The sequence below is a fragment of the Eptatretus burgeri genome, chromosome 6, assembly GCF_056783735.1.
Source record: "Eptatretus burgeri isolate ZD-2024b chromosome 6, Ebu_testis_v1, whole genome shotgun sequence".
NCBI lineage: Eukaryota > Metazoa > Chordata > Myxini > Myxiniformes > Myxinidae > Eptatretus > Eptatretus burgeri.
Window position 1 is genome coordinate 86,563,047 of NC_140966.1, and position 24,532 is coordinate 86,587,578.

At 46.3% G+C, this 24,532-nt stretch overlaps 1 protein-coding gene across 8 annotated transcripts in view; it reads right to left on the reverse strand.

Moving 5' to 3' along the window:
* The window catches only part of LOC147025257 (methylcrotonoyl-CoA carboxylase beta chain, mitochondrial-like), a 92,807-nt gene that overhangs the window by 66,743 nt on the left and 1,532 nt on the right, over positions 1 to 24,532 (reverse strand). For all 8 annotated transcript variants that reach the window (XM_085886053.1, XM_085886051.1, XM_085886054.1 and 5 more), the window contains exons 2-3: positions 14,126 to 14,325; positions 12,926 to 13,104 (exon numbers count right to left, since the gene is read on the reverse strand). In XM_085886053.1, the coding sequence (XP_085742179.1) occupies positions 12,926 to 13,104; positions 14,126 to 14,325 (379 nt within the window). The remainder of the gene's footprint in view (positions 1 to 12,925; positions 13,105 to 14,125; positions 14,326 to 24,532) is intronic.

A 24,532-nucleotide genomic window follows, 5' to 3' on the forward strand; every position in this document is an offset into this window, starting at 1 on the left:
AAGACAATCACCATATTCCCGCTTTTCTTCGAAAGCGCGGGAATAATAATCAAGTTTAAGAAAGGAAAACAAGAAAAAGAGCAATCAGACATTACAGACCCTCGCCAGGACTTTTCTGTGGTATTTGTGTGGTGTATTTTGTGTGGCGTTTGTGTACTGGTGTGTTATGTAATTAATAAAAGACATAATTACAACTGCCACTTTATAACTGCTGGCAGTGATGACCGGGTACCAAGATGCCCGCTTTGATTGGACACCTGACCCTGACCCATGAGATTTATTGTTATTAAATTGAATTTAGAATGAGATTAAAATAAATTCAATTCAAATGAAATGGAAGACCAAATAGGTACAGTGTTGCATTGGAGTAATCAGAAGGAACCCGAACAAGCAAAAAGCAAAGATGAAGTCATCAGGAGGAACCTGGATGTGATTCACATTTCAGCTGCTACTCCTCCACCCTCAAACCCATCCAAGCACAGTCAAGTGAACCTTCTTCAAAAAAAAAAAAAGTGTGTGTGTGTGTGTATGTATATATATATATATATATATATATATATATATATATATATATATATATATATATATATATATATATATATATATATATATATATATATATATATATATCAGCGTTTCTCAACCTTTTTACCCTTGTGGAACCCTTGAAATAGTTTTCATGTGTCAGGGAACCCCTGCATAAAAAATAATGTACCATTATTAATATCTAGCTCTTTTTTAATTTTTATCGTAGTTCATATGGTAAATATTGTTACGGTTGTGGAAATTCGCAAATAAAACCACCATTCAGGTCCCTCAGGCGAGATATCTCTGTAAGTAAATGTGTAGTTAGCCCCAAACCCGTTGTTTAGAGGGAATAAATGTCATTCATTCGGGCTGCGACGCTTTGAGATAGCCGTTTTTCTGTTCTATCTTTATTTTGAACCAACCACGTCTCAACCGTCATCACACAACAACCACCAACCGCAACGCCGCTTCACAACAACAACAACGCCAACAGCCACGATCTTTACCTTCACAACTCGCTCCTGCAAACCGCATCACCGCCATTCCAAACGGCACCATGGCCATCAACCACCACCATAAACCCTCCACCACCTTCACCTCTCTCCTTCTGCGCCATTCCCGCACCACCTGTGAGCACCGAGCGTCGGGCTGTCCTGGGCTCGTACAGGATACGCGTCGAGCTGCGAGTGCAAAATGCGGCCTTTCCGAGGAGAATTCAGATCAGGAATGCTACACGCCCACTTCTGATCCGTCCAATCAGCAAGCGCGGGGCGGCTTGGCCCCGCCTCCAGGCGCGTCTGTGTGGAATCGAGATATGCAAATTCTAGGATCAGGGGAGATTCACGCCCCTTTTCCTCCGTCCAATGGGCGAGCGTGGCTCCGCCCCCGAGGTCATCCTGATCTGGAAATTTGCATATTGTTTTCTCCTGCCAGCCTATAAAATGGCAAGCGCAAGGCGAATCGTGGGAGAGTCAGTTTTTGGTTGGAGAGCAGAGTGTGGCAGCGGCAGAGTGTGGCAGCGGCAGAGTGTGGCAGAGAGTGGAGTCGGGTGGCGAAGGCATCGAGTTGGGTTCTGCAGTCGGCCGAGGAGAGTTGTGGGAAGAGGCCAAGGAACTCGGGTCCGAGGCGAGAAGGTCGGCGACGAGGTCGCGGTGGGAGATCGCTCGTTGCGGGACCCAAGCCAGCCAGCCAGCCATTCTCCCTCCCCCAGGGCATCAACAATTCCCCCTTTTCCCCCGCGCTGAGATAGTGCAACAAAGGGGGCCCGGTTCCCACCCCACTCCAAACGTCGTGCCAACGAAACCCGCCAAGGAGCACGGAGTCGGGGCACAGCCACGCGGCCACATATGCGGTTTGTCCACCAACGCGTCACGAGGACGCGGGTAGGACCCACCGGTCTCGCGGACCTGGCCGCTCCTTCAGGTCACGCGCGCATATTGGCCTGCAGGCCCGTCTGCCCCCTTGTCTATTAAGGTGGCTTCTTTCCTTTGCTTTTGAGTAAATGTGTGTTGGCGCCGTCTGTAAAGTAGAACTGTATAAGTGTTGCCGTGTGTGCGCATATTCAGTAGTAACTCTGCGTCATTGTTTCTCTTGTTGTAACTGCTACATGTGCATTTTGACTGTTTGGCTGTATATGTGTGCTTTCCGTGTGTCACGTAATAAATGTGCATTGTGTGAACTGTTTTCCCGCTCTGCTTCGTCTCCTTCCTTTTAATTGACCCTCCATCCTGCTTCACGTAAAGGGTTCGTAGTGGGCTTAATACGCCCGATAATTAATCGGAACCGTCGAGGCCGACGATAACACCGCTCGGTTATCACTGTAGCACGGAACGGACCGCTTAAGCGGTTCGTGTCCGGAGTCGGCCTGTGGCGTGGTGCGATCGCCCGGTCGACCATTCGCGCAGGTACTTAGGTGGATCGAATTTGGCAAGCGACCCTATTCTGCGCGGGTGGGCAATTGGCACGGTCGTGGTGGGGTTAAACCCCCACCCGTGACTAGCTCCCGGCGTTGTTCCGAGAGGGTCACGACAGAATTGTCCGTTCCGGTGGGCGATGTGCCGTGATTCGAGTCACGTGGCTGTCCGCACGCCAGCGGGCGCGAATTCGCAAATGTATATATATATATATATATATATATATATATATATATATATATATATATATATATATATATATATATATATATATATATATATATATATATATATATATATATATATATATATATATATATATATATAGTCATGCGCCACTTAGGCCGAGGTCACATTTTCTCTACGGCGAGGATACGGCGGCCGTACGCCCTCTGAATTGACAGAAACCTGCGGCGGCCGCAGAGAAACTGAGGTGGCCTCAGGGAGGCCCTATGCCGTTTGGCTATATTTTACAGGCCGTAGGGGTCGCCGTGGAATTATAGCGCGGAGTTAGAACTTTTTTCATTTCTACGTTCGCCGTTGCAATTCGACAAGCCAAGCTATGACGTAGATGTGTTCCACGTCGACCGTACGTAGGGCGTACGGTGGGCTTGCATTATTCGTGCGGCTGCCGTAAGCTCTTCTCAATGCAAAATGAATTTTCCCAACCCCCAAAAAATTACAGCGGCCGCACTATTTCCACGGTCGCCGTACGGTAGCCATGCGGTCTGTGCGACTACCTGCGGGCAACGCTGGGTTGACGCACGGTTCCCCTACGCCCGCCGTGCACCTACCTACGGCCTCCGTGGCAGTCTGCGTCGACCGTGTGTCAACCGTGCGCTTCCACTAGAGAACGGAGTATAGGTGTTTGCCTATACCGTGGTGCCCCCAGAATCCCAATTTAATTCGTTCCAGGAGGCTGTTCGGATTGCAAAAAGTTCGCATTCCAAAAATATTTTCCCAATAAGAAATAATGGAGTGAATTAATCCGTTCGTGGACCCAAAGAAAACCCACTTTCAAGACACTTTAAACTGAAATTCCCCATGTTTAAGGTAACATAAGATGAGTAAATGACCTTCGGTGGTGGTGTATTGTATGTAAACTGGTACAATCACCACATCCAAAGGTCCACACAGGCTCGAGCTCCGACCTGGGTTCCGATCGCTCGCGCACTTTGCGAGAGTGCTGCCCCCAGGGCAGCTCATCAAACATGATGCCCGCAGAACCACAATCACTTTCATCAAACACATCGGGCTGACGTAATCATGGATATTCCAAATTACAACTGGTTTTGCTGTGAAATTCAATCCTTGCCCGACAGTCCGTCACACCACGTGATCGGATTGCTTTTTTTGTTATTAATTAAAATGCAAGATGATTAAAAAAACAAACATCACAAATGAAGGTGAAAACACAAGGTAGGGCCTGTCACATTTGGCTCGGCGGCCGGAGGGTCTACAAAATGTACGGGCACGAGCAATTATAAAGCAGCCGCAGTATTTCCATGGTCACACAATGTAGCAGTCACATATGTTTTTAGCAGCGTCTCGCGTAGCGAACGCTGCTCATAGAGAGCTCGGCGTTGTTGTTGTTGTTGTTGTTCTTCTTCTTCTTCTTCTTCTTCTTCTTCTTCTTGTGAAGACAAAACCTTAATCTCTTGGACTCGGCTGTTGTATATACAAGATCCGGATCGCCTTAAATACTGAGCACATGTACACATCCTCACATAGACGATGCCTTTTGAGAGCGTCTATCATGACCTTTTAAATATATTCGGACATTTGCTTTAAAGTTTCGAAAAGTTGACGTTACTATTTAAAGATTATTCCATTTATCGTATTGTAATTTCGTAAATACATTATATATTTCGTAAATACACGATATATCGTAAATACTTAAATACATTATGACGGGTTTCGCTATTGGCTTAATGAAGGTACGTGACGAAATATCAGAAGTTGTTGTTGCTTTAAAAAAAAAAAAAAAAAAAATTTTGCCGACAAACTTTTAGGTTTTGGACGCTGCTCTTGGACACATTTGTCCTTGTTATTTTTCGGGTAGCCGCACGGCGTATTTATAAATTGTGGAGACCGAAAACATGGGTGTGCCGTAACGGTCTTTGATTTGATGTCGCACGGTGACCTTAGGGCGTTCCTGCAGCGGCCGTAGAATTTTGAAGGCAGACGCAAGGTGCCCGCAAGGCGACCACATGGGGACCACAGGGGGGCCCTAAGCCGAACATGCGGCCAGACGGAATGTAACGAATGGGTTAATTTATTATTATTTTTTGACCAGTTCTTTTGTTTCGGCTTGTCGAATTTCTACGGCGAACGTAGAAATGAAAAAAGTTATAACTCCGCGTTATAATTCCACGGCGACCCTACGGCCTGTAAAATATAGCCATACGGCGTAGGGCCACCCTGAGGCCACCTCAGTTTCTCTGCGGTCGCCGCACGTTTCTGTCAGTTCAGAGGGCGTACGGCCGCCGTATCCTCGCCGTAGAGCAAATGTGACTGAGGCCTAAAGTATCGATCGACACACGAGAGATGCTTTCACGAGGACTTCCACCGACGAACTGAATGAACAAAGCGCGAAGATGCGGCTCGAACAGGTGGGGGAGACACGTGAACAAACATGAACGCCACGTTGTGTTCGGTTTTTTAAAATGTATTAGGTTTTTAGGGCAAAATTTTCTCGAAAAAATTGTTCAGATTCCAATTTGTTCAAACAATGGGGCGTTCGGATTGTGGGGGCACCCCGGTATATTATAGTTATAATATATTCAGTTATATATACTGGTATATTTTTATTTCAGTAAAATACAGAACTGGTATATATACCCACTCGTTACCGTCCGTCTGGCCGCATGTTCGGCTTAGGGTCCCTCTGCGGTCGCCTTGCGGGCACCTTGCGTCTGCCTTGAAAATTCTATGGCCGCCGCAGCGACGCCCTAAGGTCAACGTGCAACATCAAATCAAAGACCGTACGGCACCCAAACGTTTTCGGTCTCCACAATTTATAAATACGCTGTGCGGCTACCCGAAAAATAAAAACATATGTGACTGCTACATTGTGTGACCGTGGAAATACTGCGGCCGCCGTATAATTGCTAGTGGCCGTAGATTTTGGAGACCCCACGGCCGCCGTGGCAAATGTGACCGAGGCCTTAACAATGGGGTTACTTTCTGAGAAACGCGTCGTTAAAGGCCCAGTCACACCTTGACGTTTTAGCCAGCTTTTGCCGATTTTTGGAAAATTTGTGTAAAACGCTGGTATACATCAAATACGTTATGGGAAAATTTTGACAACATTGAGAGCATGCTGAAAAACACTGCCATACGTCGTAGTACGCTGACTTTAAACTTTGTACTTTTCGGTTGTCCTCAAATTTTCCATGCTTGAAATTTTAAGACATGCCAGCGTATGACTCACACGTTCCGCATAACGCTGGCCATAAGTTGTAGCCACGTTACCCGATCGTTGACACACGTTACTTGTAAGTTACTCATAAGTCGAAACACGTCGAGGTAATGTTAAGCATACCCGAAACTTATTTCTAACCTATGAGTAACGTGTTGGAGGCACGTTACGCGATCGTTGACACACGTCGACACACGTTACTTGTACGTTCTTCATAAGTCGAAACACGTCAAGGTAATGGTTAGCGTCAGTGTTCCAGACTCCCTGGCGGTTTTTTTTCTTCTTCTTTGGTATGACGGTGATGTCGACACTTCGATTTCTAGTGCGGTTATAATATAATATAATTAGAAGGCTGCCGCTCAACGATTTAAATCATAACCGCACTAGAAATTGAAGTGTGGACATCACCGTCATACCGAAGAAAAAATAATAATAATAAAAAAAAACAGGGAGTCTGGAGCACTGACGCTAACCATTACCTTGAGTATTTCGACTTATGAGCACCTTACAAGTAACTTTTGTCGACGTGTGCCAACGTTCGCATATCGTGCGTACAACTTATTCCCATCGCATGCGGAACGTGTGTCATACGGCAAGTACGTCGGAAAATGTTTAACACGTTTATAATTACAAGACGTACTCCACTTAATAAGGCGTATGATAGCGTACTTCAGCGTTTTATTCACGCATACCAAACTTACCCATACCGTATTCGACGTGCGCCAGCGTTTTAGACGCATTTTTCAGAGGTCGGCATACGCTGGCAAGATCGCCAAGGTGTGACTGCGATGTTGACACTTCCATTTCTGTGGCGGTTATGCTTTGAATCGTTGTGCGGCAGCCTTTTAATAAACTACGTCACGTCATCGTCGGCGATGCGTGCAGCGCGCTATGCATAAGTTAGACTATCGTTGGGCATAGGTTGGGAAGGCCGACAACAGGCTCAGCATTCATTGGTATAAGTTAGCTATAACACAACGAAACGTTCTGTGTCCGTTACTAATATGTTATGTATACGACCAACTCGTTATGAATACGTCCGAATCTTTAAAAAAAACATAAAAAGTTCAACGTAAGCCAGCGTTTTACATACATTTTAATACGTTGCCATTGCTGGCTAAAACGTCAAGGTGTGACTGGGCCTTAACTGACGTCGTCGTTGTGCGAACATCATATATATATATATATATATATATATATATATATATATATATATATGTATGTATATGTATATATATATACACATATATATACATATATATATACATATATATATACATATATATATACATATATATATACATATATATATATATATATATATATATATATATATATATATACATACATATATATACATATATATATATATATATATATATATATATATATATATAGTTGCGGATTCGCGCCCGCCGGCGTGCGAACGACCACGTAACTCGAATCGCGGCACGTCGCCCACCGGACGGACATTCCGTCGTGACCCTCTCGGACTAACGCCGGGAACTAGTCACGGGTGGACCTTTCGGCCTCACCACGATCGTGCCAATCGGCCCCCGCGTGGGATAGGGTTGCTCGCCAAATTCGACCTACCTAAGTACCCACACGGAGGGTAGACCGGGCGATCGCACCTCGCCGCAGGTCGACTTCGGACACGGGCCACTTTAAGCGACCCGTTCCGTACTATCGGGATAACCGAGCGGTGTTATCGTCGGCCTCGACGGTTCGATTAATTATCGGGCGTTTTAGCCCACGACCAACCCTTTACGTGAAGTAAGATGGAGATTCAATAAAGGAAAAGACGAAGCGAAACGGGAAAACAGTTCAACATGAAGCACATTTATTTCGCGATGAACGGAAAGCACACATATACAATTACACCAAAAGCAAATGTAAAAGAAGAAGAAACACAATAATACACAAAAAGCAAATGCAACAATGCAGATCTAACCGACTACCGAGCACACGGCAACACTTATACAGTTTTACTTCACAGACGGCGCCGACAACACATACACTCAAAGCAAAAGAAAAGGACCACCCTCAAGGATGAGGGGGTAGGCGGGCCTGGGGCCGAGACCGCGTCGGGCCTACCCGTCTGATGATGAGCCGCAAGATGGCGGTGGCGCCCCGACTCCGCGGGCCTCGCGGACAGTGTCTGGTAGGGGGTGGGAACGGGGCCCCCTTCTCGCACTATCTCAGCGCGGGGGGAAACAGGAGGGGGTTGTTGATGCTCGGGGGAAGGAGGATATCTCCCTGTCTCGGGTCCCGCGACGAGCGTCTCCACCACGACCTCGGTCGCGCCGCCGGCCTCTCCCTCCGCAGCTCCCCGACTCCGACACGAGCACCCCCTCGACCGCCTTCGCCGCCGCCACCTCTCCACAGCTCCGTCCAACCACCTTCTCCGACTCCTCTCTTGACTCGTCCCAACTCTTCACTGACTCCGAACTCTTAACTCGTTGACTGACGAACGCAGCCCCTTATATGCCCCGTGGCCTCGCTCCTTCACCTTCGACCCTTTACCTCCGACCCTTCACCTCTAACTGGCTCCCCATTGGACCGAGGAAAAGTGGGCGTGAATGCTTTTTGATCCATGAATTTGCATATAGCGATATTACTCCAACGCACCTGGAGGCGGGGCCAAATCGCCCCACGCTCGCCGATAGGACGGAACAGAAGTGGGCGTGAGTCGTTTTTGATCCGTTTTCTTCGGAAAGGCTGTGCCTCTGCACCCGCTGCTCGGTGCTCGCCCTGCACGAGTCCAGTATCGGTGCCCACAAGCGGCGTGGGAATGACGGTGATGCGATGGTTGCGAGGGCGAGTTGTGACGGTAAAGGTCGTGGCTGTTGTTGTGAAGCGGCGTTGCGGTTGGTGGTTGTTGTGTGATGGCTGTTGAGACGTGGTTGGTGGTGGTAGTAATGGCGGCTGGTCCAAAATAAAGATAGTAAAAGAAAAACGGCTATCTCGAAGGGTCGCAGCCCGAATGAATGACATTTATTCCCTCGAAACAACGGGTTTGGGCCTAACTACACATATACTTACAGAGATATCTCACCTAAGGGACCTGAATGGTGGTTTGCGAATTTCGTCAACCACAACACTACCCCCTCCCCTTTTTACAGACTCGTCCCGAGTCGTCAAATTTTCGTGTGCCATCATGTGTAGTTTTCCCCTAGTACATTTTACCTACGGATCCCTGAGTGCTACATTCATGGTATTCGTGTCCCCAAAATAAATAACCTGAGGGCTGAGTAACTACCTAAACAAACTCACTCACACGGACGACTTAAATAAAATTGCCGGCGCTAAGACAGACATGCTGGGGGCGCACTCATATTTACAGTACATCTTAACCTTAACTTACAAATTTTACACTAAACCATGGCCCAGGATCAATGGACTCTGCAAAAAGAAAGCAGTTAGCAGGGAGCCAGGCTGCTCACATGCAGTCTCTGACTCAAACAATGCAGGTGACAGGGAACGTGGCCGGCTGCTCACACGCAGTCCAAGGCCTTCCCTTTTGAACTGAACGCAGTGAACCACAACGGTGCATGGGCTGCCCAAACGTAGTCTCCGTGCCAGCTCAAGTGGCACACGCAATGAACACAACGAATGGATGGATGAATGGTTTGAACTGAACGCAGTGAACCACAACGGTGCATGGGCTGCACAAACGCAGTCTCCGTGCCAGCTCAAGTGGCACACGCAATGAACACAACGAATGGATGGATGAATGCTTTGAACTGAACGCAGTGCACGGGCCGCCACTGCAGGCCCGTGTTGTAGCTGCCAACAGGGCAGTTCTCGCAGCTTGCAAACTGTTGCTTTTACGATGATCCCGGCGCGCATGGAAATGAACAGGGGGGGGGGGGCAAAGCAAAATTGAACGGGGCTGGTGAACGTGGGCAGTGGGCATGGCATGGCAAAGGCAGCAGGCAAACACAGCCCGCAGAAGAAGGCCGCTGCAGGCAAACACAGCCGGCAGACGAACTGGCCGGCACAGGCCTTGAAGAAAAACACGGCCAGCCGATGGCACAGGCCTTGCAGCACAGCAGCTGCAGACAATCCGACCGGCACAGGCCTTGCAGCACCGCAGCTGCCGATGAAGTTGGCCGGCCTCTGCCTTGCAGCAACGCAGCCAGCAGATGAAGCTGGCCAGCCTTTGCCGTTCAGTGGAGGTTGGTGAAGGGAGTGCGGTGGTGCTGGCCACTCGGAAGGCGGGCTCGGACCTACCTACCTGTCTCCCTCCCACCTATCGCCTTTGCCTGTCACTGTACATACCCACTCCCTTAATTTGTCAAACCCCAATTTAGCCCCAACTTTTTTTTATTTTTTTTTACTTTTTTTTTTTTTTTTACTTCCCCACTATAAATCGTCCCCTAACCCCCTGTACTGCCCTTGTTCGGCTAACCTATCCTGTCACCTAGCCTACTCCCAACCCCTACGTTCCCTTCCCGGAGGGGAATAAGGGAGAGCTAACGTCCTGTGTCGAGGCCCAACGAAGCCTCAGAATGGCCTCCCCAGACTTCAGCGATCTAACCCAAAGTGGGTCCAGCAGCCCACAACGAGAGCGAGGGGATGGATGGTGCGGAGGGGTACACTTCCTATCTACCCTAACCATTTAAATGTTAAACTACCCCGGGGCTTTCAACAAGCGCCTCTCGCTTAAACTATTGGTTCTAACAACCCAGATTCCCGTTGCCTGTGTTGGTGTCCTTACAATTTCGGGCCTCGCCCCCCAATTTTCTCTCCGTGCCCTCACACGGTCTCATGGCTGGGACACGTGGCTCCCTTTGGCAGGCACGACCCTCTGCCGAATCTCCCGCTATGGCACCCCCGGGCACTACACTGCTTCCGAGCCTACCAGCTCCCTAACACCAGGGAGTGCCCCCCATGGCACCTCCCCTGAAACGCACACGTGGCAGGCTGGCTTCCCAGGCCCCTTTCCGAGGGTCACCCGTGCCCACAACACTGCCCACGCGGCTAATGGCGCCCCGGGCCCCCGCACCAAGCAGGCGCACCCGTGCCCACTACGCTATCCCGGCCCCCCATGGGCCCTTGGCCTACTACGGCCGACTAGCCTGGTGCCCGGGGTACCCACTCAGCGATACCTTTCGCCACCACGCTCCCAGCCTGTCAACAGGGCTCCTGCACCCCTCCAAACCGGTTTCGAGCCTACTTCCCCACCAACAACAAAACGACTTCCATATTTGTTAATTTGACTAACCCTCTAACTCACTTTATACTGACCCCGGGGTCCCTTGGGCGGGAGTCACTCCTCCTCCCAATCACTCATCGCAACATGCATTCCCCATTCCCCACGGGTGGACCTTTCGGCCTCACCACGATCGTGCCAAGACGTGGTTGGTGGTGGTAGTAATGGCGGCTGGTCCAAAATAAAGATAGTAAAAGAAAAACGGCTATCTAGAAGGGTTGCAGCCCGCATGAATGACATTTATTCCCTCTAAACAACGGGTTTGGGCCTAACTACACATATACTTACAGAGATATCTCACCTAAGGGACCTGAATGGTGGTTTGCGAATTTCGTCAACCACAACAATATATATATATATAGATATATATATATATATATATATATTTTTTTCGTTTTCGAACATCGTACTTACACAAACCTAGACACCTAGGCTATATGGTGTAGCCTATTGCTCCTTGGATACAAACCTGCACACCATGTTACTTTACTGAATACTGTCGGCAATTGTAACACACATCCAAGAGAGACGGAAGACACGTTAGTTTTACCTTTGTGCTGTTCATGACGGTCATGTGTTGTTAGCAGCAGCTTACAATCTCCTCTCGCATCGATTATAGAAAGGTGAATAAATAGCGTTTGGATTTTATAAATACGTAATCATTGCATCGATGTTATAATTTACAAATGAAGAGACGAGCACCTGTCAATTGTGATATATGTTTGGAACAGTGCGATTGTTTTAACAACATAAAAAGCTTCACCAAAAACAAAGTTGTGTTTTAATTTCGACTGAAACAACAACGATTTATTCGTGGAATTCTTCAATTCAAAGGTAATTTACTTGCTAGAAGGTAAACGTGGAAACAATGGTTCAGTTTGAAAGCCGATTTCCTTGAATCCCGATTTAGCACGACCCTGCTTTTTTCGCGATGAAATTTTATGGACCTCAACGATCGCATTATAATGGGGCCACACTGTCGTTTATTATCATTATGAAGTATTATGTACTGTACAGTGCACATAATTGTATGTGCTATTTTTATACGACTGGCGGCGCTACATCGGCTACAGGAATTTTTAAGCTCCATTATAATGGAGCTGGCAGATCCCTCGTATATGCGATCACCGTCATAAATGCGATTATGGGACAACCGTCGTATATGCGATCCGTCGTTGCCCGAAACGTCGTAATGCGGCGCATGACTGTATATATATATGTATATATATATATATATATATATATATATATATATATATATATATATATATATATATATAATCAAAAACATGTGGTGTGTGACGAGCACACCCCAATCTCCCTTGGACATCGTTCTTCACTGGGTGGCAGACGGACAGTTGTTCTTTGCGGATTATGCAGTTTAACCGTGCAAGACATAATCCGCAGCGATGCTCACCATAACAGTCAGGAGGTGCGTCTGATACACACGCGCGCACGCATGCACGTATGCATGCACACACTATTTATATTGCAAGGCCCTACCTTCTCCATCCATAAAAAGTAAATGAAGATGTCAGTTATATCATTAGAAACTAGTTTTTTCAAAAACAAAATAATTTTTTTCCTTCATAGGTTCAAAGTTCCCTTCCGAAAATCCTCAATGTTATCACACTCATTCTCCACTTAATTTACCATGGAAAATAAACGAGCAGGAAAACTCCACAAAAGCCAGTTGTGGAGGAGGGCTTGAGTATCATATCAGGAATTTGGCAACATCTCCACATCAACCTGTTCTGTACAACATGACAACCTTAACCCTCCCTCACCTGCATACTTGCACTACGATTTTATTTGCCTTCTATTTCTACGTCATCTTATTTCTTTTACCTGCAATGGAAGATATGCTCCTCCGCTATCCACCACATAGACCATGGGAACCCCACAGGCCTTGGCCACCTCTTGTGCCCTTAGCTGTTTTGCCACAGTTATGGGAAATGCTGTGCCACCTTTCACCGTGGCATCATTGGCAACCACACCACACCAAAGGCCACCCACTTTTCCCAAACCTAAAGAAACAAGCACAAGTAAGGATTTTCAGCACAATTTTCCCATTCCAGGTCAATAAAATAGTACACAGCTGTGCATCAGCCGATAATGACATCTACAGGCTCTTTATTATTATTATTATTATAAGATAGAAGGGGATAAAAGGGTACATGGATATTGGCAGGATGGGTAGGTAGCTTGGGCATCGGTGCACGATTGTGGTGTTGATGTAGCACAGGCATGATGGAACAAATGGCCTTTCCCTGTGTTCAAGCTCCTTGTGTGTATTATGTGCGTGTACAAATTATGTATGCAAGAAAGTTACAATTTTTGATCGCATTTCCTTCTCTTCCCTTTATCAATTTTTCCCAACATCAAAACTCTAAATTCCTTGCACATATGTGTTGTGTAGTTTTGAAAAAAAAACTAAAACTTGTTCAAAGTTCACTAAATTGTGTACAAAATGGTCAAGCACAGCAAATGCCTCAATTCCTCATCCACTCTTGTTCTGACTTCTTATCATCTGAACTCACAAGATGTTCCACTGGGGCAGTGGTTCCCAATCTTTTTCTGATCGAGTACCACTTGGAGGTCCCATACCGTCACCGCGTACCACCTGGTTCCAGAAAAACTCAATTCGATAAGATATCAATTTATTCACAAAACGAGTGCTAAGACACCGACACATTCACAGTATGGAGGCAGCGGGATAACTGCCAGCGCCGAGTGTGTCAGGGTTCCCAGATGTATCAGGCCAAATCATTTTTTTCAAAGGTTGAGCCCGAAAGTGCTCGCGAACCACCTGGAAGGCCCTCGCGTACCACAGGTTGGGAACCACTGCACTGGGGTCACCAACCACTACTTATGAAATGTAACAGGGTTGGGGCAGGGTGGGGAGGTCAGGGTGCATCTAAATTCTAAAACTTCCACAATATTTGATAACCAGATAACAATTACAAAATCTGTTTGAAGTGGAAGATCTGACCAAAACATGCTTTGCCACTCCACCCAAACTTGCATCACACCCAGTGGTAGCCTTACCAGAAATGCAACCAGCAGCTGGGATATCTCCATAGGATAGATCAAAACCCGCTAAGGGGCTGAGCTCGAGAAATGGAGCTCCGGGGTCCAGTAAAAGAGAAAGACGATCATGGACAAGCAGTTTCCGGTTTCTTTCAACGTGTCTGACCCGTGAAGCTTGACCACCCCCATCCTTTGATCGCTGCAAGAGCTCTGCCAATCTGCAACACAGTGACGGTATGGAACATGGTTTGTTTATCATTGTCATTTTTCATTTTATTAATGATGTTCTTCCTGAATATAATGATCATTCTCCATTACAACTTAATATCTTTCATCTCTAGGAAAGGTTCTTTTCTGGTGATATGCCACTGTAATGATGCTACCCCGCAGCCTTGTGCTGCATACGAATGAGGTAGACGTGGTGTCTTCACAATGTTATTACACAAGTATAATTGATGGACTCGAGGGCACCATTGTGCGTGAAGTGTAATGTGTCCGTCCACCTTCTACCTTCGAAGGACAGAGGTTATGTTTTCACCCATTTTTTTTACTTAGCAAAAAAAAAAAAAGTTGACAAAAGAGAGTGAGTGAGTGAGTGAGTGAGTGAGTGAGTGAGTGAGTGAGTGAGTGAGTGAGTGAGTGAGTGAGTGAGTGAGTGTCCACTCACCTCCAGCCCAAACTGCTCAAACAATCGTTCTGAAATTTTCAGAGATTAATGTCACCGACCCAGCGACAGTCCTGCATTGAAGTTTCCTAAATTTGGTCAACCAAAAAGGTCTACATCGGCCAATGGAACAATTTGAGCCAAATTTTCAAAAATCCTCAAATTTTATCCAATTCACTTGAAATTTGAACAGGATTTGCAGATCAGGTCATTAAATTCAACCACCTATTACTTTTGAGGTTATCATAGGTCGAAAGGTCAACCCAAAATAGGCCAAATTTTTTGTTTTTAAAATTGTCAATTTTCATCCAATTGACTAGAAATTTGAAGACCATTTGCATATTACGTCGCTGAATTAAACCAGCTATTAATTTTGAGGTAAACATAGGCCAAAAAGGTCAAAATAGACCAAAAGGCCAATTTTTCTAAAATTCTCAAATTTCATCCGATTGACTTGACATTTGAAGAGCATTTTCATGTCAAGTCGCTGAATTCAACTATCAATTAATTTTAAGGTCAAAAGGTCAACACAGGCCTCATTTCTAAAATTAAGATAGGGCCATAAACTAAATGTATCGCAACAGTCTCAAAAAGTTGTGGACGAGTTGTGACAAAACAAGGTGGATGAGTTGAATAGGTGACAAGAACAAGCGGATTGGATTTTGTTTCAGATCCAGCCCATCAGTGGGATCCAGCCCATCAAAACGTGACCTGTTCCACCTGGAAGAGGTATGCGCTACCGAGTGTCACTCTACTTTGTAATGTTGGGTAGTCAATCCAGTCGAAAAAAAAATTAAAAAAAATTTTTTTTTGAGATTTGTTCTACCCTCATTATCAGTATTTAAAATGGCGATTTCAGTTAATACAATGGCGATTTCGATGAAACTTGGTTGGTAGGTTCATTCCATGACCGAGTTGTGTGCAAATGAGAACCGTTGATATGGACACCACCGTTGCCGAGCAACGGGACTTTGAAATTTTAGAAAAATCATAAAAAATTTATTTTTTCGAAAATCAAAAATCGGGCCACGAGCGACTGTGGGCAGTACATTCAGCCATATTGTCAAAAACTTCCAGCCGGATCCTATGAAAACTGTCGGAGAAGATAGACTTTGAATGAACCCTGGTCGAAAACAATAAAAAAACGAAGTTCGTTATATCTCAGAGACTATGAGTCAGATATACATGAAACTGGTATGGTAGGTTCATGGTATGTCCTAGTTATGTGTGAGAAAGAACCGTTGCTATGGACCCTTCCGTTGCCTAGCAACGGTCGAAAAACCTCTAAATGTGGGGGTATTTTAACGAGAAAACAATCTGCAGCATTAACCCTTGAGGCTAGAATCATGAATTTTCTTGTACTTAATCCTCAGGTCATTCCGCATCGATCGGGCCCATCGCATCAGGTTCTATTGGGTAGTCGACTACCCATGTCTGCCTACCGGCTTTTCTGTATGTATGCCTGTTCGGTCCAGTGCTCCGTTAATACAATGGCGATTTTGATGAAACTTGGTTGGTAGGTTCATACCATGAACTAGTTGTGTGCAAATGAGAACCGTTGCTATGGACACCACCGTTGCCTAGCAACGGGACTTTGAAATTTCAGAAAAATCATTAAAAAAATTATTTTTTCGAAAATCAAAAATCAGGCCACAAGCGACTGTGGGCAGTACATTCAGCCATATTGTCAAAAATTTCCAGCCGGATCCTATGAAAACTGTCGGAGAAGATAGACTTTGAATGAACCCTGGTAGAAAACAATAAAATAACGAAGTTCGTTATATCAGAGACTATGAGTCAGATATACATGAAACTGGTATGGTAGGTTCATGGTATGTTCTAGTTATATGTGAGAAAGAACCGTTGCTATGGACCCCTCCGTTGCCGAGCAACGGCAAACTACCCATGTCCGCCTACCGGCTTGTTTTTTCAAGTTGTCACTCTATTAATGATTGTTAATTTGTCTGTCTGTGAGCAGGATCTATTTTACTCTAAATAGAGGAGTTGTGTGTGTGTGTGTGTGTGTGTGTGTGTGTGTGTGTGTGTGTGTGTGTGTGTGTGTGTGTGTGTGTGTGTGTGTGTGTGTGTGTGTGTGTGAGGCATGTTTTTTGAAGAGATCTACTGGAGCTTTCTGATGTGGAGTGTGATACATCAAAATGATCGTCATGATTAGGCAAATGTACCTCAAAGACCCTAGAAGAATTACCATGTTTTAAACACATGCCATGTTAAGGTGTGGTGTCGAGGGCAGATTGATAGGTCCTTCCATGGCATGGCATTCTAATTACAAAATAAATAACAAAATAATCACATTGTAACAAGACAAATATTAATTAATTCAAATAATATCAGCAACCATAATAATAGTCGTATAATTTGACAATAATAATAAACGTATAATCTCCCCCTCCTACCACCTTGACCGAAGCACATCTGGGCTTGGTGAAAAGCAAAGATAATGCTCAAGCAGAGTACAGCAGGCAGGTATGCTACAAAGTCGAGAAGACCAATGAAAATGTTGTCCAGTGGACCAACGGGCCCACTAGTATCTGAAAAGATTATGAACCGATTTGGAGGAAACGTGTTGGAAAGGTTGGATGTGTGACAAGGACCAAATCCAGATCTGGCCTATCAGTGGGATACAAAATGTAAACTGTTTAGCTTGGTGGAGGTATGCGCTCTCCGGAACACCAAACGGGACTTTCTGGCAGCCGGGGCTGCTAAAACTCCCAATGATGTGGGCCCTTGCAAGGCCTAGATGGTGCTTTCTACCTCATCTCCCCGATCATCACCGTCAGTGAGTGAACTTTGAACCTTGTTAGATTACCTCGTGTGAATATGGCAATCTTGGTGATATATTTAATGGACATCTGCAATTTGAAAGACAATACTATCATTACAAACATTCAGGCAGACTTCCCAGAGAGAGACATAATACCACCTTCCGTGCAGGATTTTTCTGGGCAATTTAATGTCCGAAGTTCGAGTTCAGTCTGATCGTAAAGTCTGTGAAATGTTTGGCTATCAAAAGTTAGGCTTCTTTCTGATGAACAACGATTGGCCACTTGTTCGCATGCACAAGACAGACAAATGTTCATGTGTTTTAAATATGAATTGACATCAGCCAGTGTATCTTGAAGGCAGTGTATCTTCCGGTGACTTCACTCCTCCGTATACAATCGCTGTGGACGTGACCAATCCAGGAGTAGAGATCAGTGATTATATATATATATATATATATATATATATATATATATATATATATATATATATATATATATATATATATATATATATATATATATATATATATATATATATATATATATATAGTTGCGGGCCGGCGGGGTCGGGTGAGAAGACCACTAGGTGGGGGAAGCTACGTCGATTCCCACCAGACTCCCCGGAATTGTAGGCCGTCGCTCACGGACAATTCCGTGACACGGCGGGTCGCTTAACCGACCGTGGACGCCAATAACTCAACAGCGTGACCGAGGGTGCTCCCGTCTATAATCGGGTTACCTAATTAAGCACATGGTTTAACTACCGAGGAACCACGCCCTCAGTACGCCTTGTCCGAACCGGATCACTCTACCAGATCGGATCACCTTTGCGGATAGGATGCAGCCAAGCAACACTGCCAAGGATATAGCGGCTAAAGTAGGAACGGATCGTTGGGAATAAAGACCCGGCTAAACTTAGATTCGAACCATGCTGGACCAATGAGAGAAAAGACAAAGGTGAGCTGGGAACATTTCTGATGACAATTATTTATTTACAAGCGAGCGAGGAAAAGCATGTGGCACAACAAAGATTTATTGGGTATGTAACGCAGGGAAAGAGGAGAGGGGTGTGGGGTGTGACAATAATACAAGCAACTCACGAAGCAGACACAGTGCAGACTTGACACGAGATTATTAAGTCACAACAATAAGGATCTTTTACAGGCTTACTTAACAGGCAGGTGCCAGCACACTCAGACACACACACACACACACACACACACACACACACACACACACACACACACACACACAATGAAACCCCAATGAAAAGGGACATTGGCAGCCAGGGAGGGAGGGGAGTTGAGGTTATAGCTTTCGGTACCTGGGCGTTTCGGGGGAGGGATGCTCCGTGGTGCGGTACCCGACAAGTCACGTTGTTCTGGCCACAGCCGCACGTGTGGAGATCGTGTTCTTGAGTGGAGAAGGGCGGAGTCCAGAGTGTGAGGGTGGAGCAGTAGGTGGGACCAGGCAGGAGGCAGTTCATCGAGGCGAGACGTGGGTGGAGTCAGGAAGCAGGAACACTCCGCGTGAAGAACACCCACACCGAACACAACACTTCTCTTCACCACACCTACACGGAGGATTTCTCCGTGTTTTATAGAGCCCGGAGCTCGGGGGAGGGGCCATGCCAAATCAGACGTCATCGCCTGAGTCAGCGTTCTGACTGGCCCCGACCAGTCCAGCCCACCCACCTGGGTGCTAAAGCTTACGTGACTCGCAGCACAGGTCTGGTTTCGGGTAGACAGGTGGAAGCTCAAAGCGCGAGTCCAGCCCAAAGCGCACGTCGCGGATTTTGCCTCAGAAAAGAAAGAGTGGGGATGAAATAAAAAGGGGAAAATGATTTAATAACCTAACGATTAGACCATCACAACGCACTCCCTTGTCTTCCCACTCAACAAAAGGAAGGGGTCTAGCTACACGTATATTGTTGCAAATCTGAAAGCCATGAGCACACAGACATTCAGGTTCCTATAGCTCAGTTATTTCGATAAGTAAATGTGGATAGATAGCTCCCTTTCCCAAGTCGAATGGGTGAATAAATGTATTTGCGCTGTGAGTTACTTTGATAGTGAGGGTTCTGTTTTATTTTTACACCACCATAAACGCCAGCATCACCTTCACCTCGCTCTGGCCGAAGCCATCGCCTACGTGCGTGTCAGCACGTACGTAGGTGGAGCCCACACAGAACCATGTTGCTCAACTTCCTGTTGGAGGGGCGGTCCTTTGGAAGAAGGCGGAGTTCAAGGAGGGGCCTCGTGGCTGCCCACGACCAATCAGCGTGCTACGGGTGGGGTGACCGCCGCTCAGAACAATCAGGGCCCGCGACAGGAGGAAAGGGGTCCGCATGATGTCACCACGCCCCCGGGCCAATTGATGGACTTGCCGCTCATTTTGGCCAATGGCAGAGGCGACAAGCAGTTCTGCGCGCCAAAACCGTCCAGTCAGGGAGAGCGGGAGGGGCAGAGGTAATTTTCCAATACAGTTGTGCCCATGGTTTAGCTGGAAAGCATACATTTATGAGCATCCTTTGTCGAAGCATGAATGATTTTGATGGCAATGAGGAGGAAGTTTCACTGGCCACCATTGGTGAGAAACGAGGAAAGTCAGTCAAAGGACAATAATGAACGGGAAAAAGTAAAGAAGATTCGCCATTCTTGTGGTGGGAAGGCACCCAAAGTTACGTGTAACCACACACAGCTCGTTTGAACTCTCATCGATGCCCTGCTGATGTACTGATGGAGGGAGATCTTGCCACGAACTAGGCTAAGTTTCATGAAGTGCCTGACAAAGTTGTTCCGGATCAGGTCTTGCTTCATTTTATGACGATCACAAAACCAAAACTGCTGCGAAAACGTCTGGAAAATGTAGATTGTCGGAAGGACAGAAAAATAGTGTTGTCTTCAAAAAGGTGATCTTGATGTGAGGTTCTGCTGTAGCTTTTGCAGAAAAGGACAGATCTTTGATAAAGTTTATTGGACATAAATTGATGGTCAATTTCGTGGTTTTCTCTTCATGAGGTAATCTTTGTTGAATTCGACAAGAAAACATTGGCAGCTTCATAGAGAATTACATTTAACTCATAACAAAATGCATGGATGAATTGATGGCATTGTGAGAAAAATCAGACAGTACATAATGGCGTTTTGGGGAATTTCTTTTTTTTTTTAATTTACTTTTGTCAAAGATATTATCGTAGGTTCAAGGCTCGCCACAAGGGGAAGCACTCGGGTCCCTCCTGAACGCACAGTCCTGAGGCTGCCGGGCACAGATAACTCTGCGCACCAGCGGGTTGCAAAGCAACCATGAAAGCCGATTGGTACTGCCAATCCTGGCAGGGTTCTACGTGGCACCTTACCTGTGGGTCTCGTGCCATCAACGCACACACGGATTACTGCCTCGTGATACAGTGAGTGTGTGCACTGGCTAAAAAGAGCAAATCATGTGGGGAAGAACCTCCCCTATAACACTAACGAGTGGATTATGCTGGACTAGTGGAGGAAAAGACGGATGAACTGGTCGGAAACATATCAAACCTTAACAAGCACATTTATTAAAATCAACACTCATTTACAATTACACATAAAAGACATTTATTGACAATCAGAGCACCTTAATTCACAGTCAAATCAAGCACAACTCAAAATCCATCGAAAACAAAGTCTTCAATATCCCCCACCATAGTAAATGAGGACAAGTAGCAAAAGGCACCAGTTCAATTTATTCTTGATGTGTGTACCAAATTTCATAAAGAAATAGTTAATAGTTTTGCAACTATGCTCTGGAAACAAAGGTTAACCAAAATTATTTCTTAATACCCAACTTGTTTCCATGGAAAGTGACAGAAAATTTTTTGGGGGAAATCTCTAAATATCAAAAGGCACCAGTTCACTACTTGCTTGATATGTGTACCAAATTTCGTAAATATATCTTATGGGGATTTGTTGTTAAGCTCCGCAAACAAAATGTGATGGACGGACGGACGTACGGTCGGAACCCATTTCTATATCCCCCGCCAACTTCGTTGGTTGACGGGGGATAATGATGGATATTTACAATCAAAGCAACAGAAGCACATTCAAAAGATACATGAGGAAAGTAATTACCTTAACACTTATGGAACCCACTAAAACAATGTCATCTATCGCTCTGCACAGAACATGAGGCGTCATCAATCAACCGAGAAAGACAGGTGAGAATATGAGAAGATGGAGAGAAGAATGGAGTTTGGTGGACTCCAGCTCACCCGATACAGACAATGCAGGCCTGCGTTGGTCCGAATGTGAATTAGGGGTGATGTGGAAGGAGGTACTCAGGGTAAGGGCTTGTCGGTAGTGTGTCGGTTTGATGTGCACAGATGGTTGGGAGCCACCAAGTCCATAGGTTGGTACAGAGGAGACATGCAGACGATCAGCGCTCCAGAGAACCCATTAGCACCTCATTCAGAAATGCATGACTGCAATTAAACTCTGGCCTTATCAGAATTGAGCAGGCATGCAACCTCCTGCTCAGACAAAGCTGTACAGGCAGCCCACAACACACTCGTGCAAAGCTCCGCTCTCGACCCCCTCGGTGGTGCTTCCTTGGCTGGTTCCTCTCAGTGGTGTCGTGGTTTCCCCGGGTCTCTTCCTGGTGGCTTCCTGGCAGTTCCATACATGCTGGCGTATGCCTACCTTTTATCTGGTCTGGCACGGGCGTGGCTTAAAGGCCTTCCCGCTTGCTCGTGGCGTCTCCTCATTGGTCCTGCCATGATGAAGATTCACGCATTTCCATACTATTCCACATATTGGCAGTTCATTTTTCTGCTGTCGGGCCTTTCTCCGTCTGGGTCCCAGAAGAATCAATGCTCCTTATAGTGGTGGTGTTTCATTAATGCAAAGTGTGATATTGTTACGAATCTGGAAACCGTTCGCATTCACACATACAGTTGGCCGCAAGTTTAGTTATTTCGTTAAGTATATGTGGATAGTTATAATCTCTCCCCGATGTCTAATGGGAATTTCATGTGTGCGCTGCGAGTTTTTTTTGAGTTAGACTTCTGCATTAAATCCCCCTCCAATCCTTCAGCGCCGTTACGCACATGCTCGAGGCCACAGACATAGGCGAGGGTGAGATCACCTCAGAGCCAACTCCGCCCCAGCAAGATGGAATGTTCCCCTCGTCCAATCTGGGGTGAGATCACCTCAGAGCCGACCCCGCCCCAACCAGATGGAATGTTCGCCTTGTCCAATGAGGGGAGGACACCGATCGCCCAACGCCCCCCCCCCCATCCAATCCGGAGGCGAGTTACCTCAGAGCAGATAAGAAGAGTGGCGAGCTGTCTGAGCAGCGGTATTGTTTGGGGTTCCTTGGTGATCGGTGGTCGTGCTGGTGCTCGTGGGGTAGTGGTCATGGCGGAGGTGTTTCATGGTGCTCGTGTCGTCGATCATCGTTCGTGGCAGCCAGGATCGTAGGCTCATTGGATTCTGGGTCGTGGGTTCGAGTCCCACCGCGGTGGGTTGTGTTGGAGTGCTCCAGCTAGGGATCCCCGTTCCCATCCACCGACTCCGAGCTCCACACCACGAGTCGGTAAAACCGCACAAAGCGGCCAGGTACCCGGCCAGACTCTGACTCTCAGCTCACCTTCCATCCCGAGCCAAAGGGCCGAATAAAGACCCAGAAGGTCCATTCGTGTGTGTGTGTGTGTGTGTGTGTGTGTGTGTGTGTGTGTGTGTGTGTGTGTGTGTGTGTGTGTGTGTGTGTGTGTGTGTGTGTGTGTGTGTGTGTGTGTGTGTGTGTGTGTGTGTGTGTGTGTGTGTGTGGCCAGTCTGATAAGTAGAAATCGTTTAAGTGATTGCCATTGTACATTTGCCTACATCTATAATTCATGGTTACGTCTGCTCTGTGTTTCCTTCCCTCTTACATTGGAAATAAATAACTGTTAAATGTTCCAGTTCATTGTCTGTGCTTTCTCTCATTGGCCGAGCATGGTTCGGGCTTGAGAATTAGTAAGGCCGCTTGTGCCGTAAATTGCTATTTGGACCGGCAGGTTTTGGTAATTACCGCTCGGTTACGTCAGACCCGAGTCGGAAACAGCGACTCAGTTCGGACGAAGCCTGCCGATGGTGTGGTTTCCCCGGTAGCTCGACCGCGCGGCTACTTTAGTAAATTGGAATCAGACAAAAAGACCCTAACCGCGTGGTCGAAATATTGGCGTCCACGGTCCATTAAGCGAACCGTCGACTTTGGAGTTATCCGGAATGACGACCTTCAATTCCAGTGTTCGGTGGGAGACGGCCCAACTGCTCCATGTAGTGGTCGTCCTCACCACCGAACCAGGCACCACAACAATACGTGTTCTCCGAAATGAAAGGTTTTTAGGTGGTGAAAGTAAAAATAATGTAACCCCTTCTGTACATCAATTACATTCCACCTCAACCCTTATTCATGCAGGTTTTACAAGGTTATTTTAGTCAGAACCTATTTGCAATAACACCTTGATGATAACGAATGAAGGTTTTCTACAGGAGATGGGAGTCGAAGGACGAAGGAGACAAAACGATTAGCAGGTGATGTTACATTACGAGAGGTGAAGGGGTGAAGCATTACATGTGGAGATAAAGAACGGCAGGGAACAGGATGGTAACTGAAGAGAATACTGGATAGACAGATGAAGAGTGAGGTCCAAGCCAAACCCGCACAATGCATTTGTCCTTCAAACTTCGAAGACACAGGGAGAGTAAACGAACGAAACGCACAGGACATCAAGGCGGTACACGAGTTCTTGCCATGTTTGGCTCAGCATGTTTTCGTCCATCAATGCGCATGTAGCTGTGATCCAAGAATGAAGATCCTGCCGGTTTGCCAACTTGGTGTTGGAGATAACATTTTTGACAAACCCCCACAGAAAAAAAATTAAGGTGAATATGTCTGGTGATCGTGGGGGCCAGGCGATTGGTCCGTGATGGCCAATCCAGTGACCTGGAATTTTTCATTCAT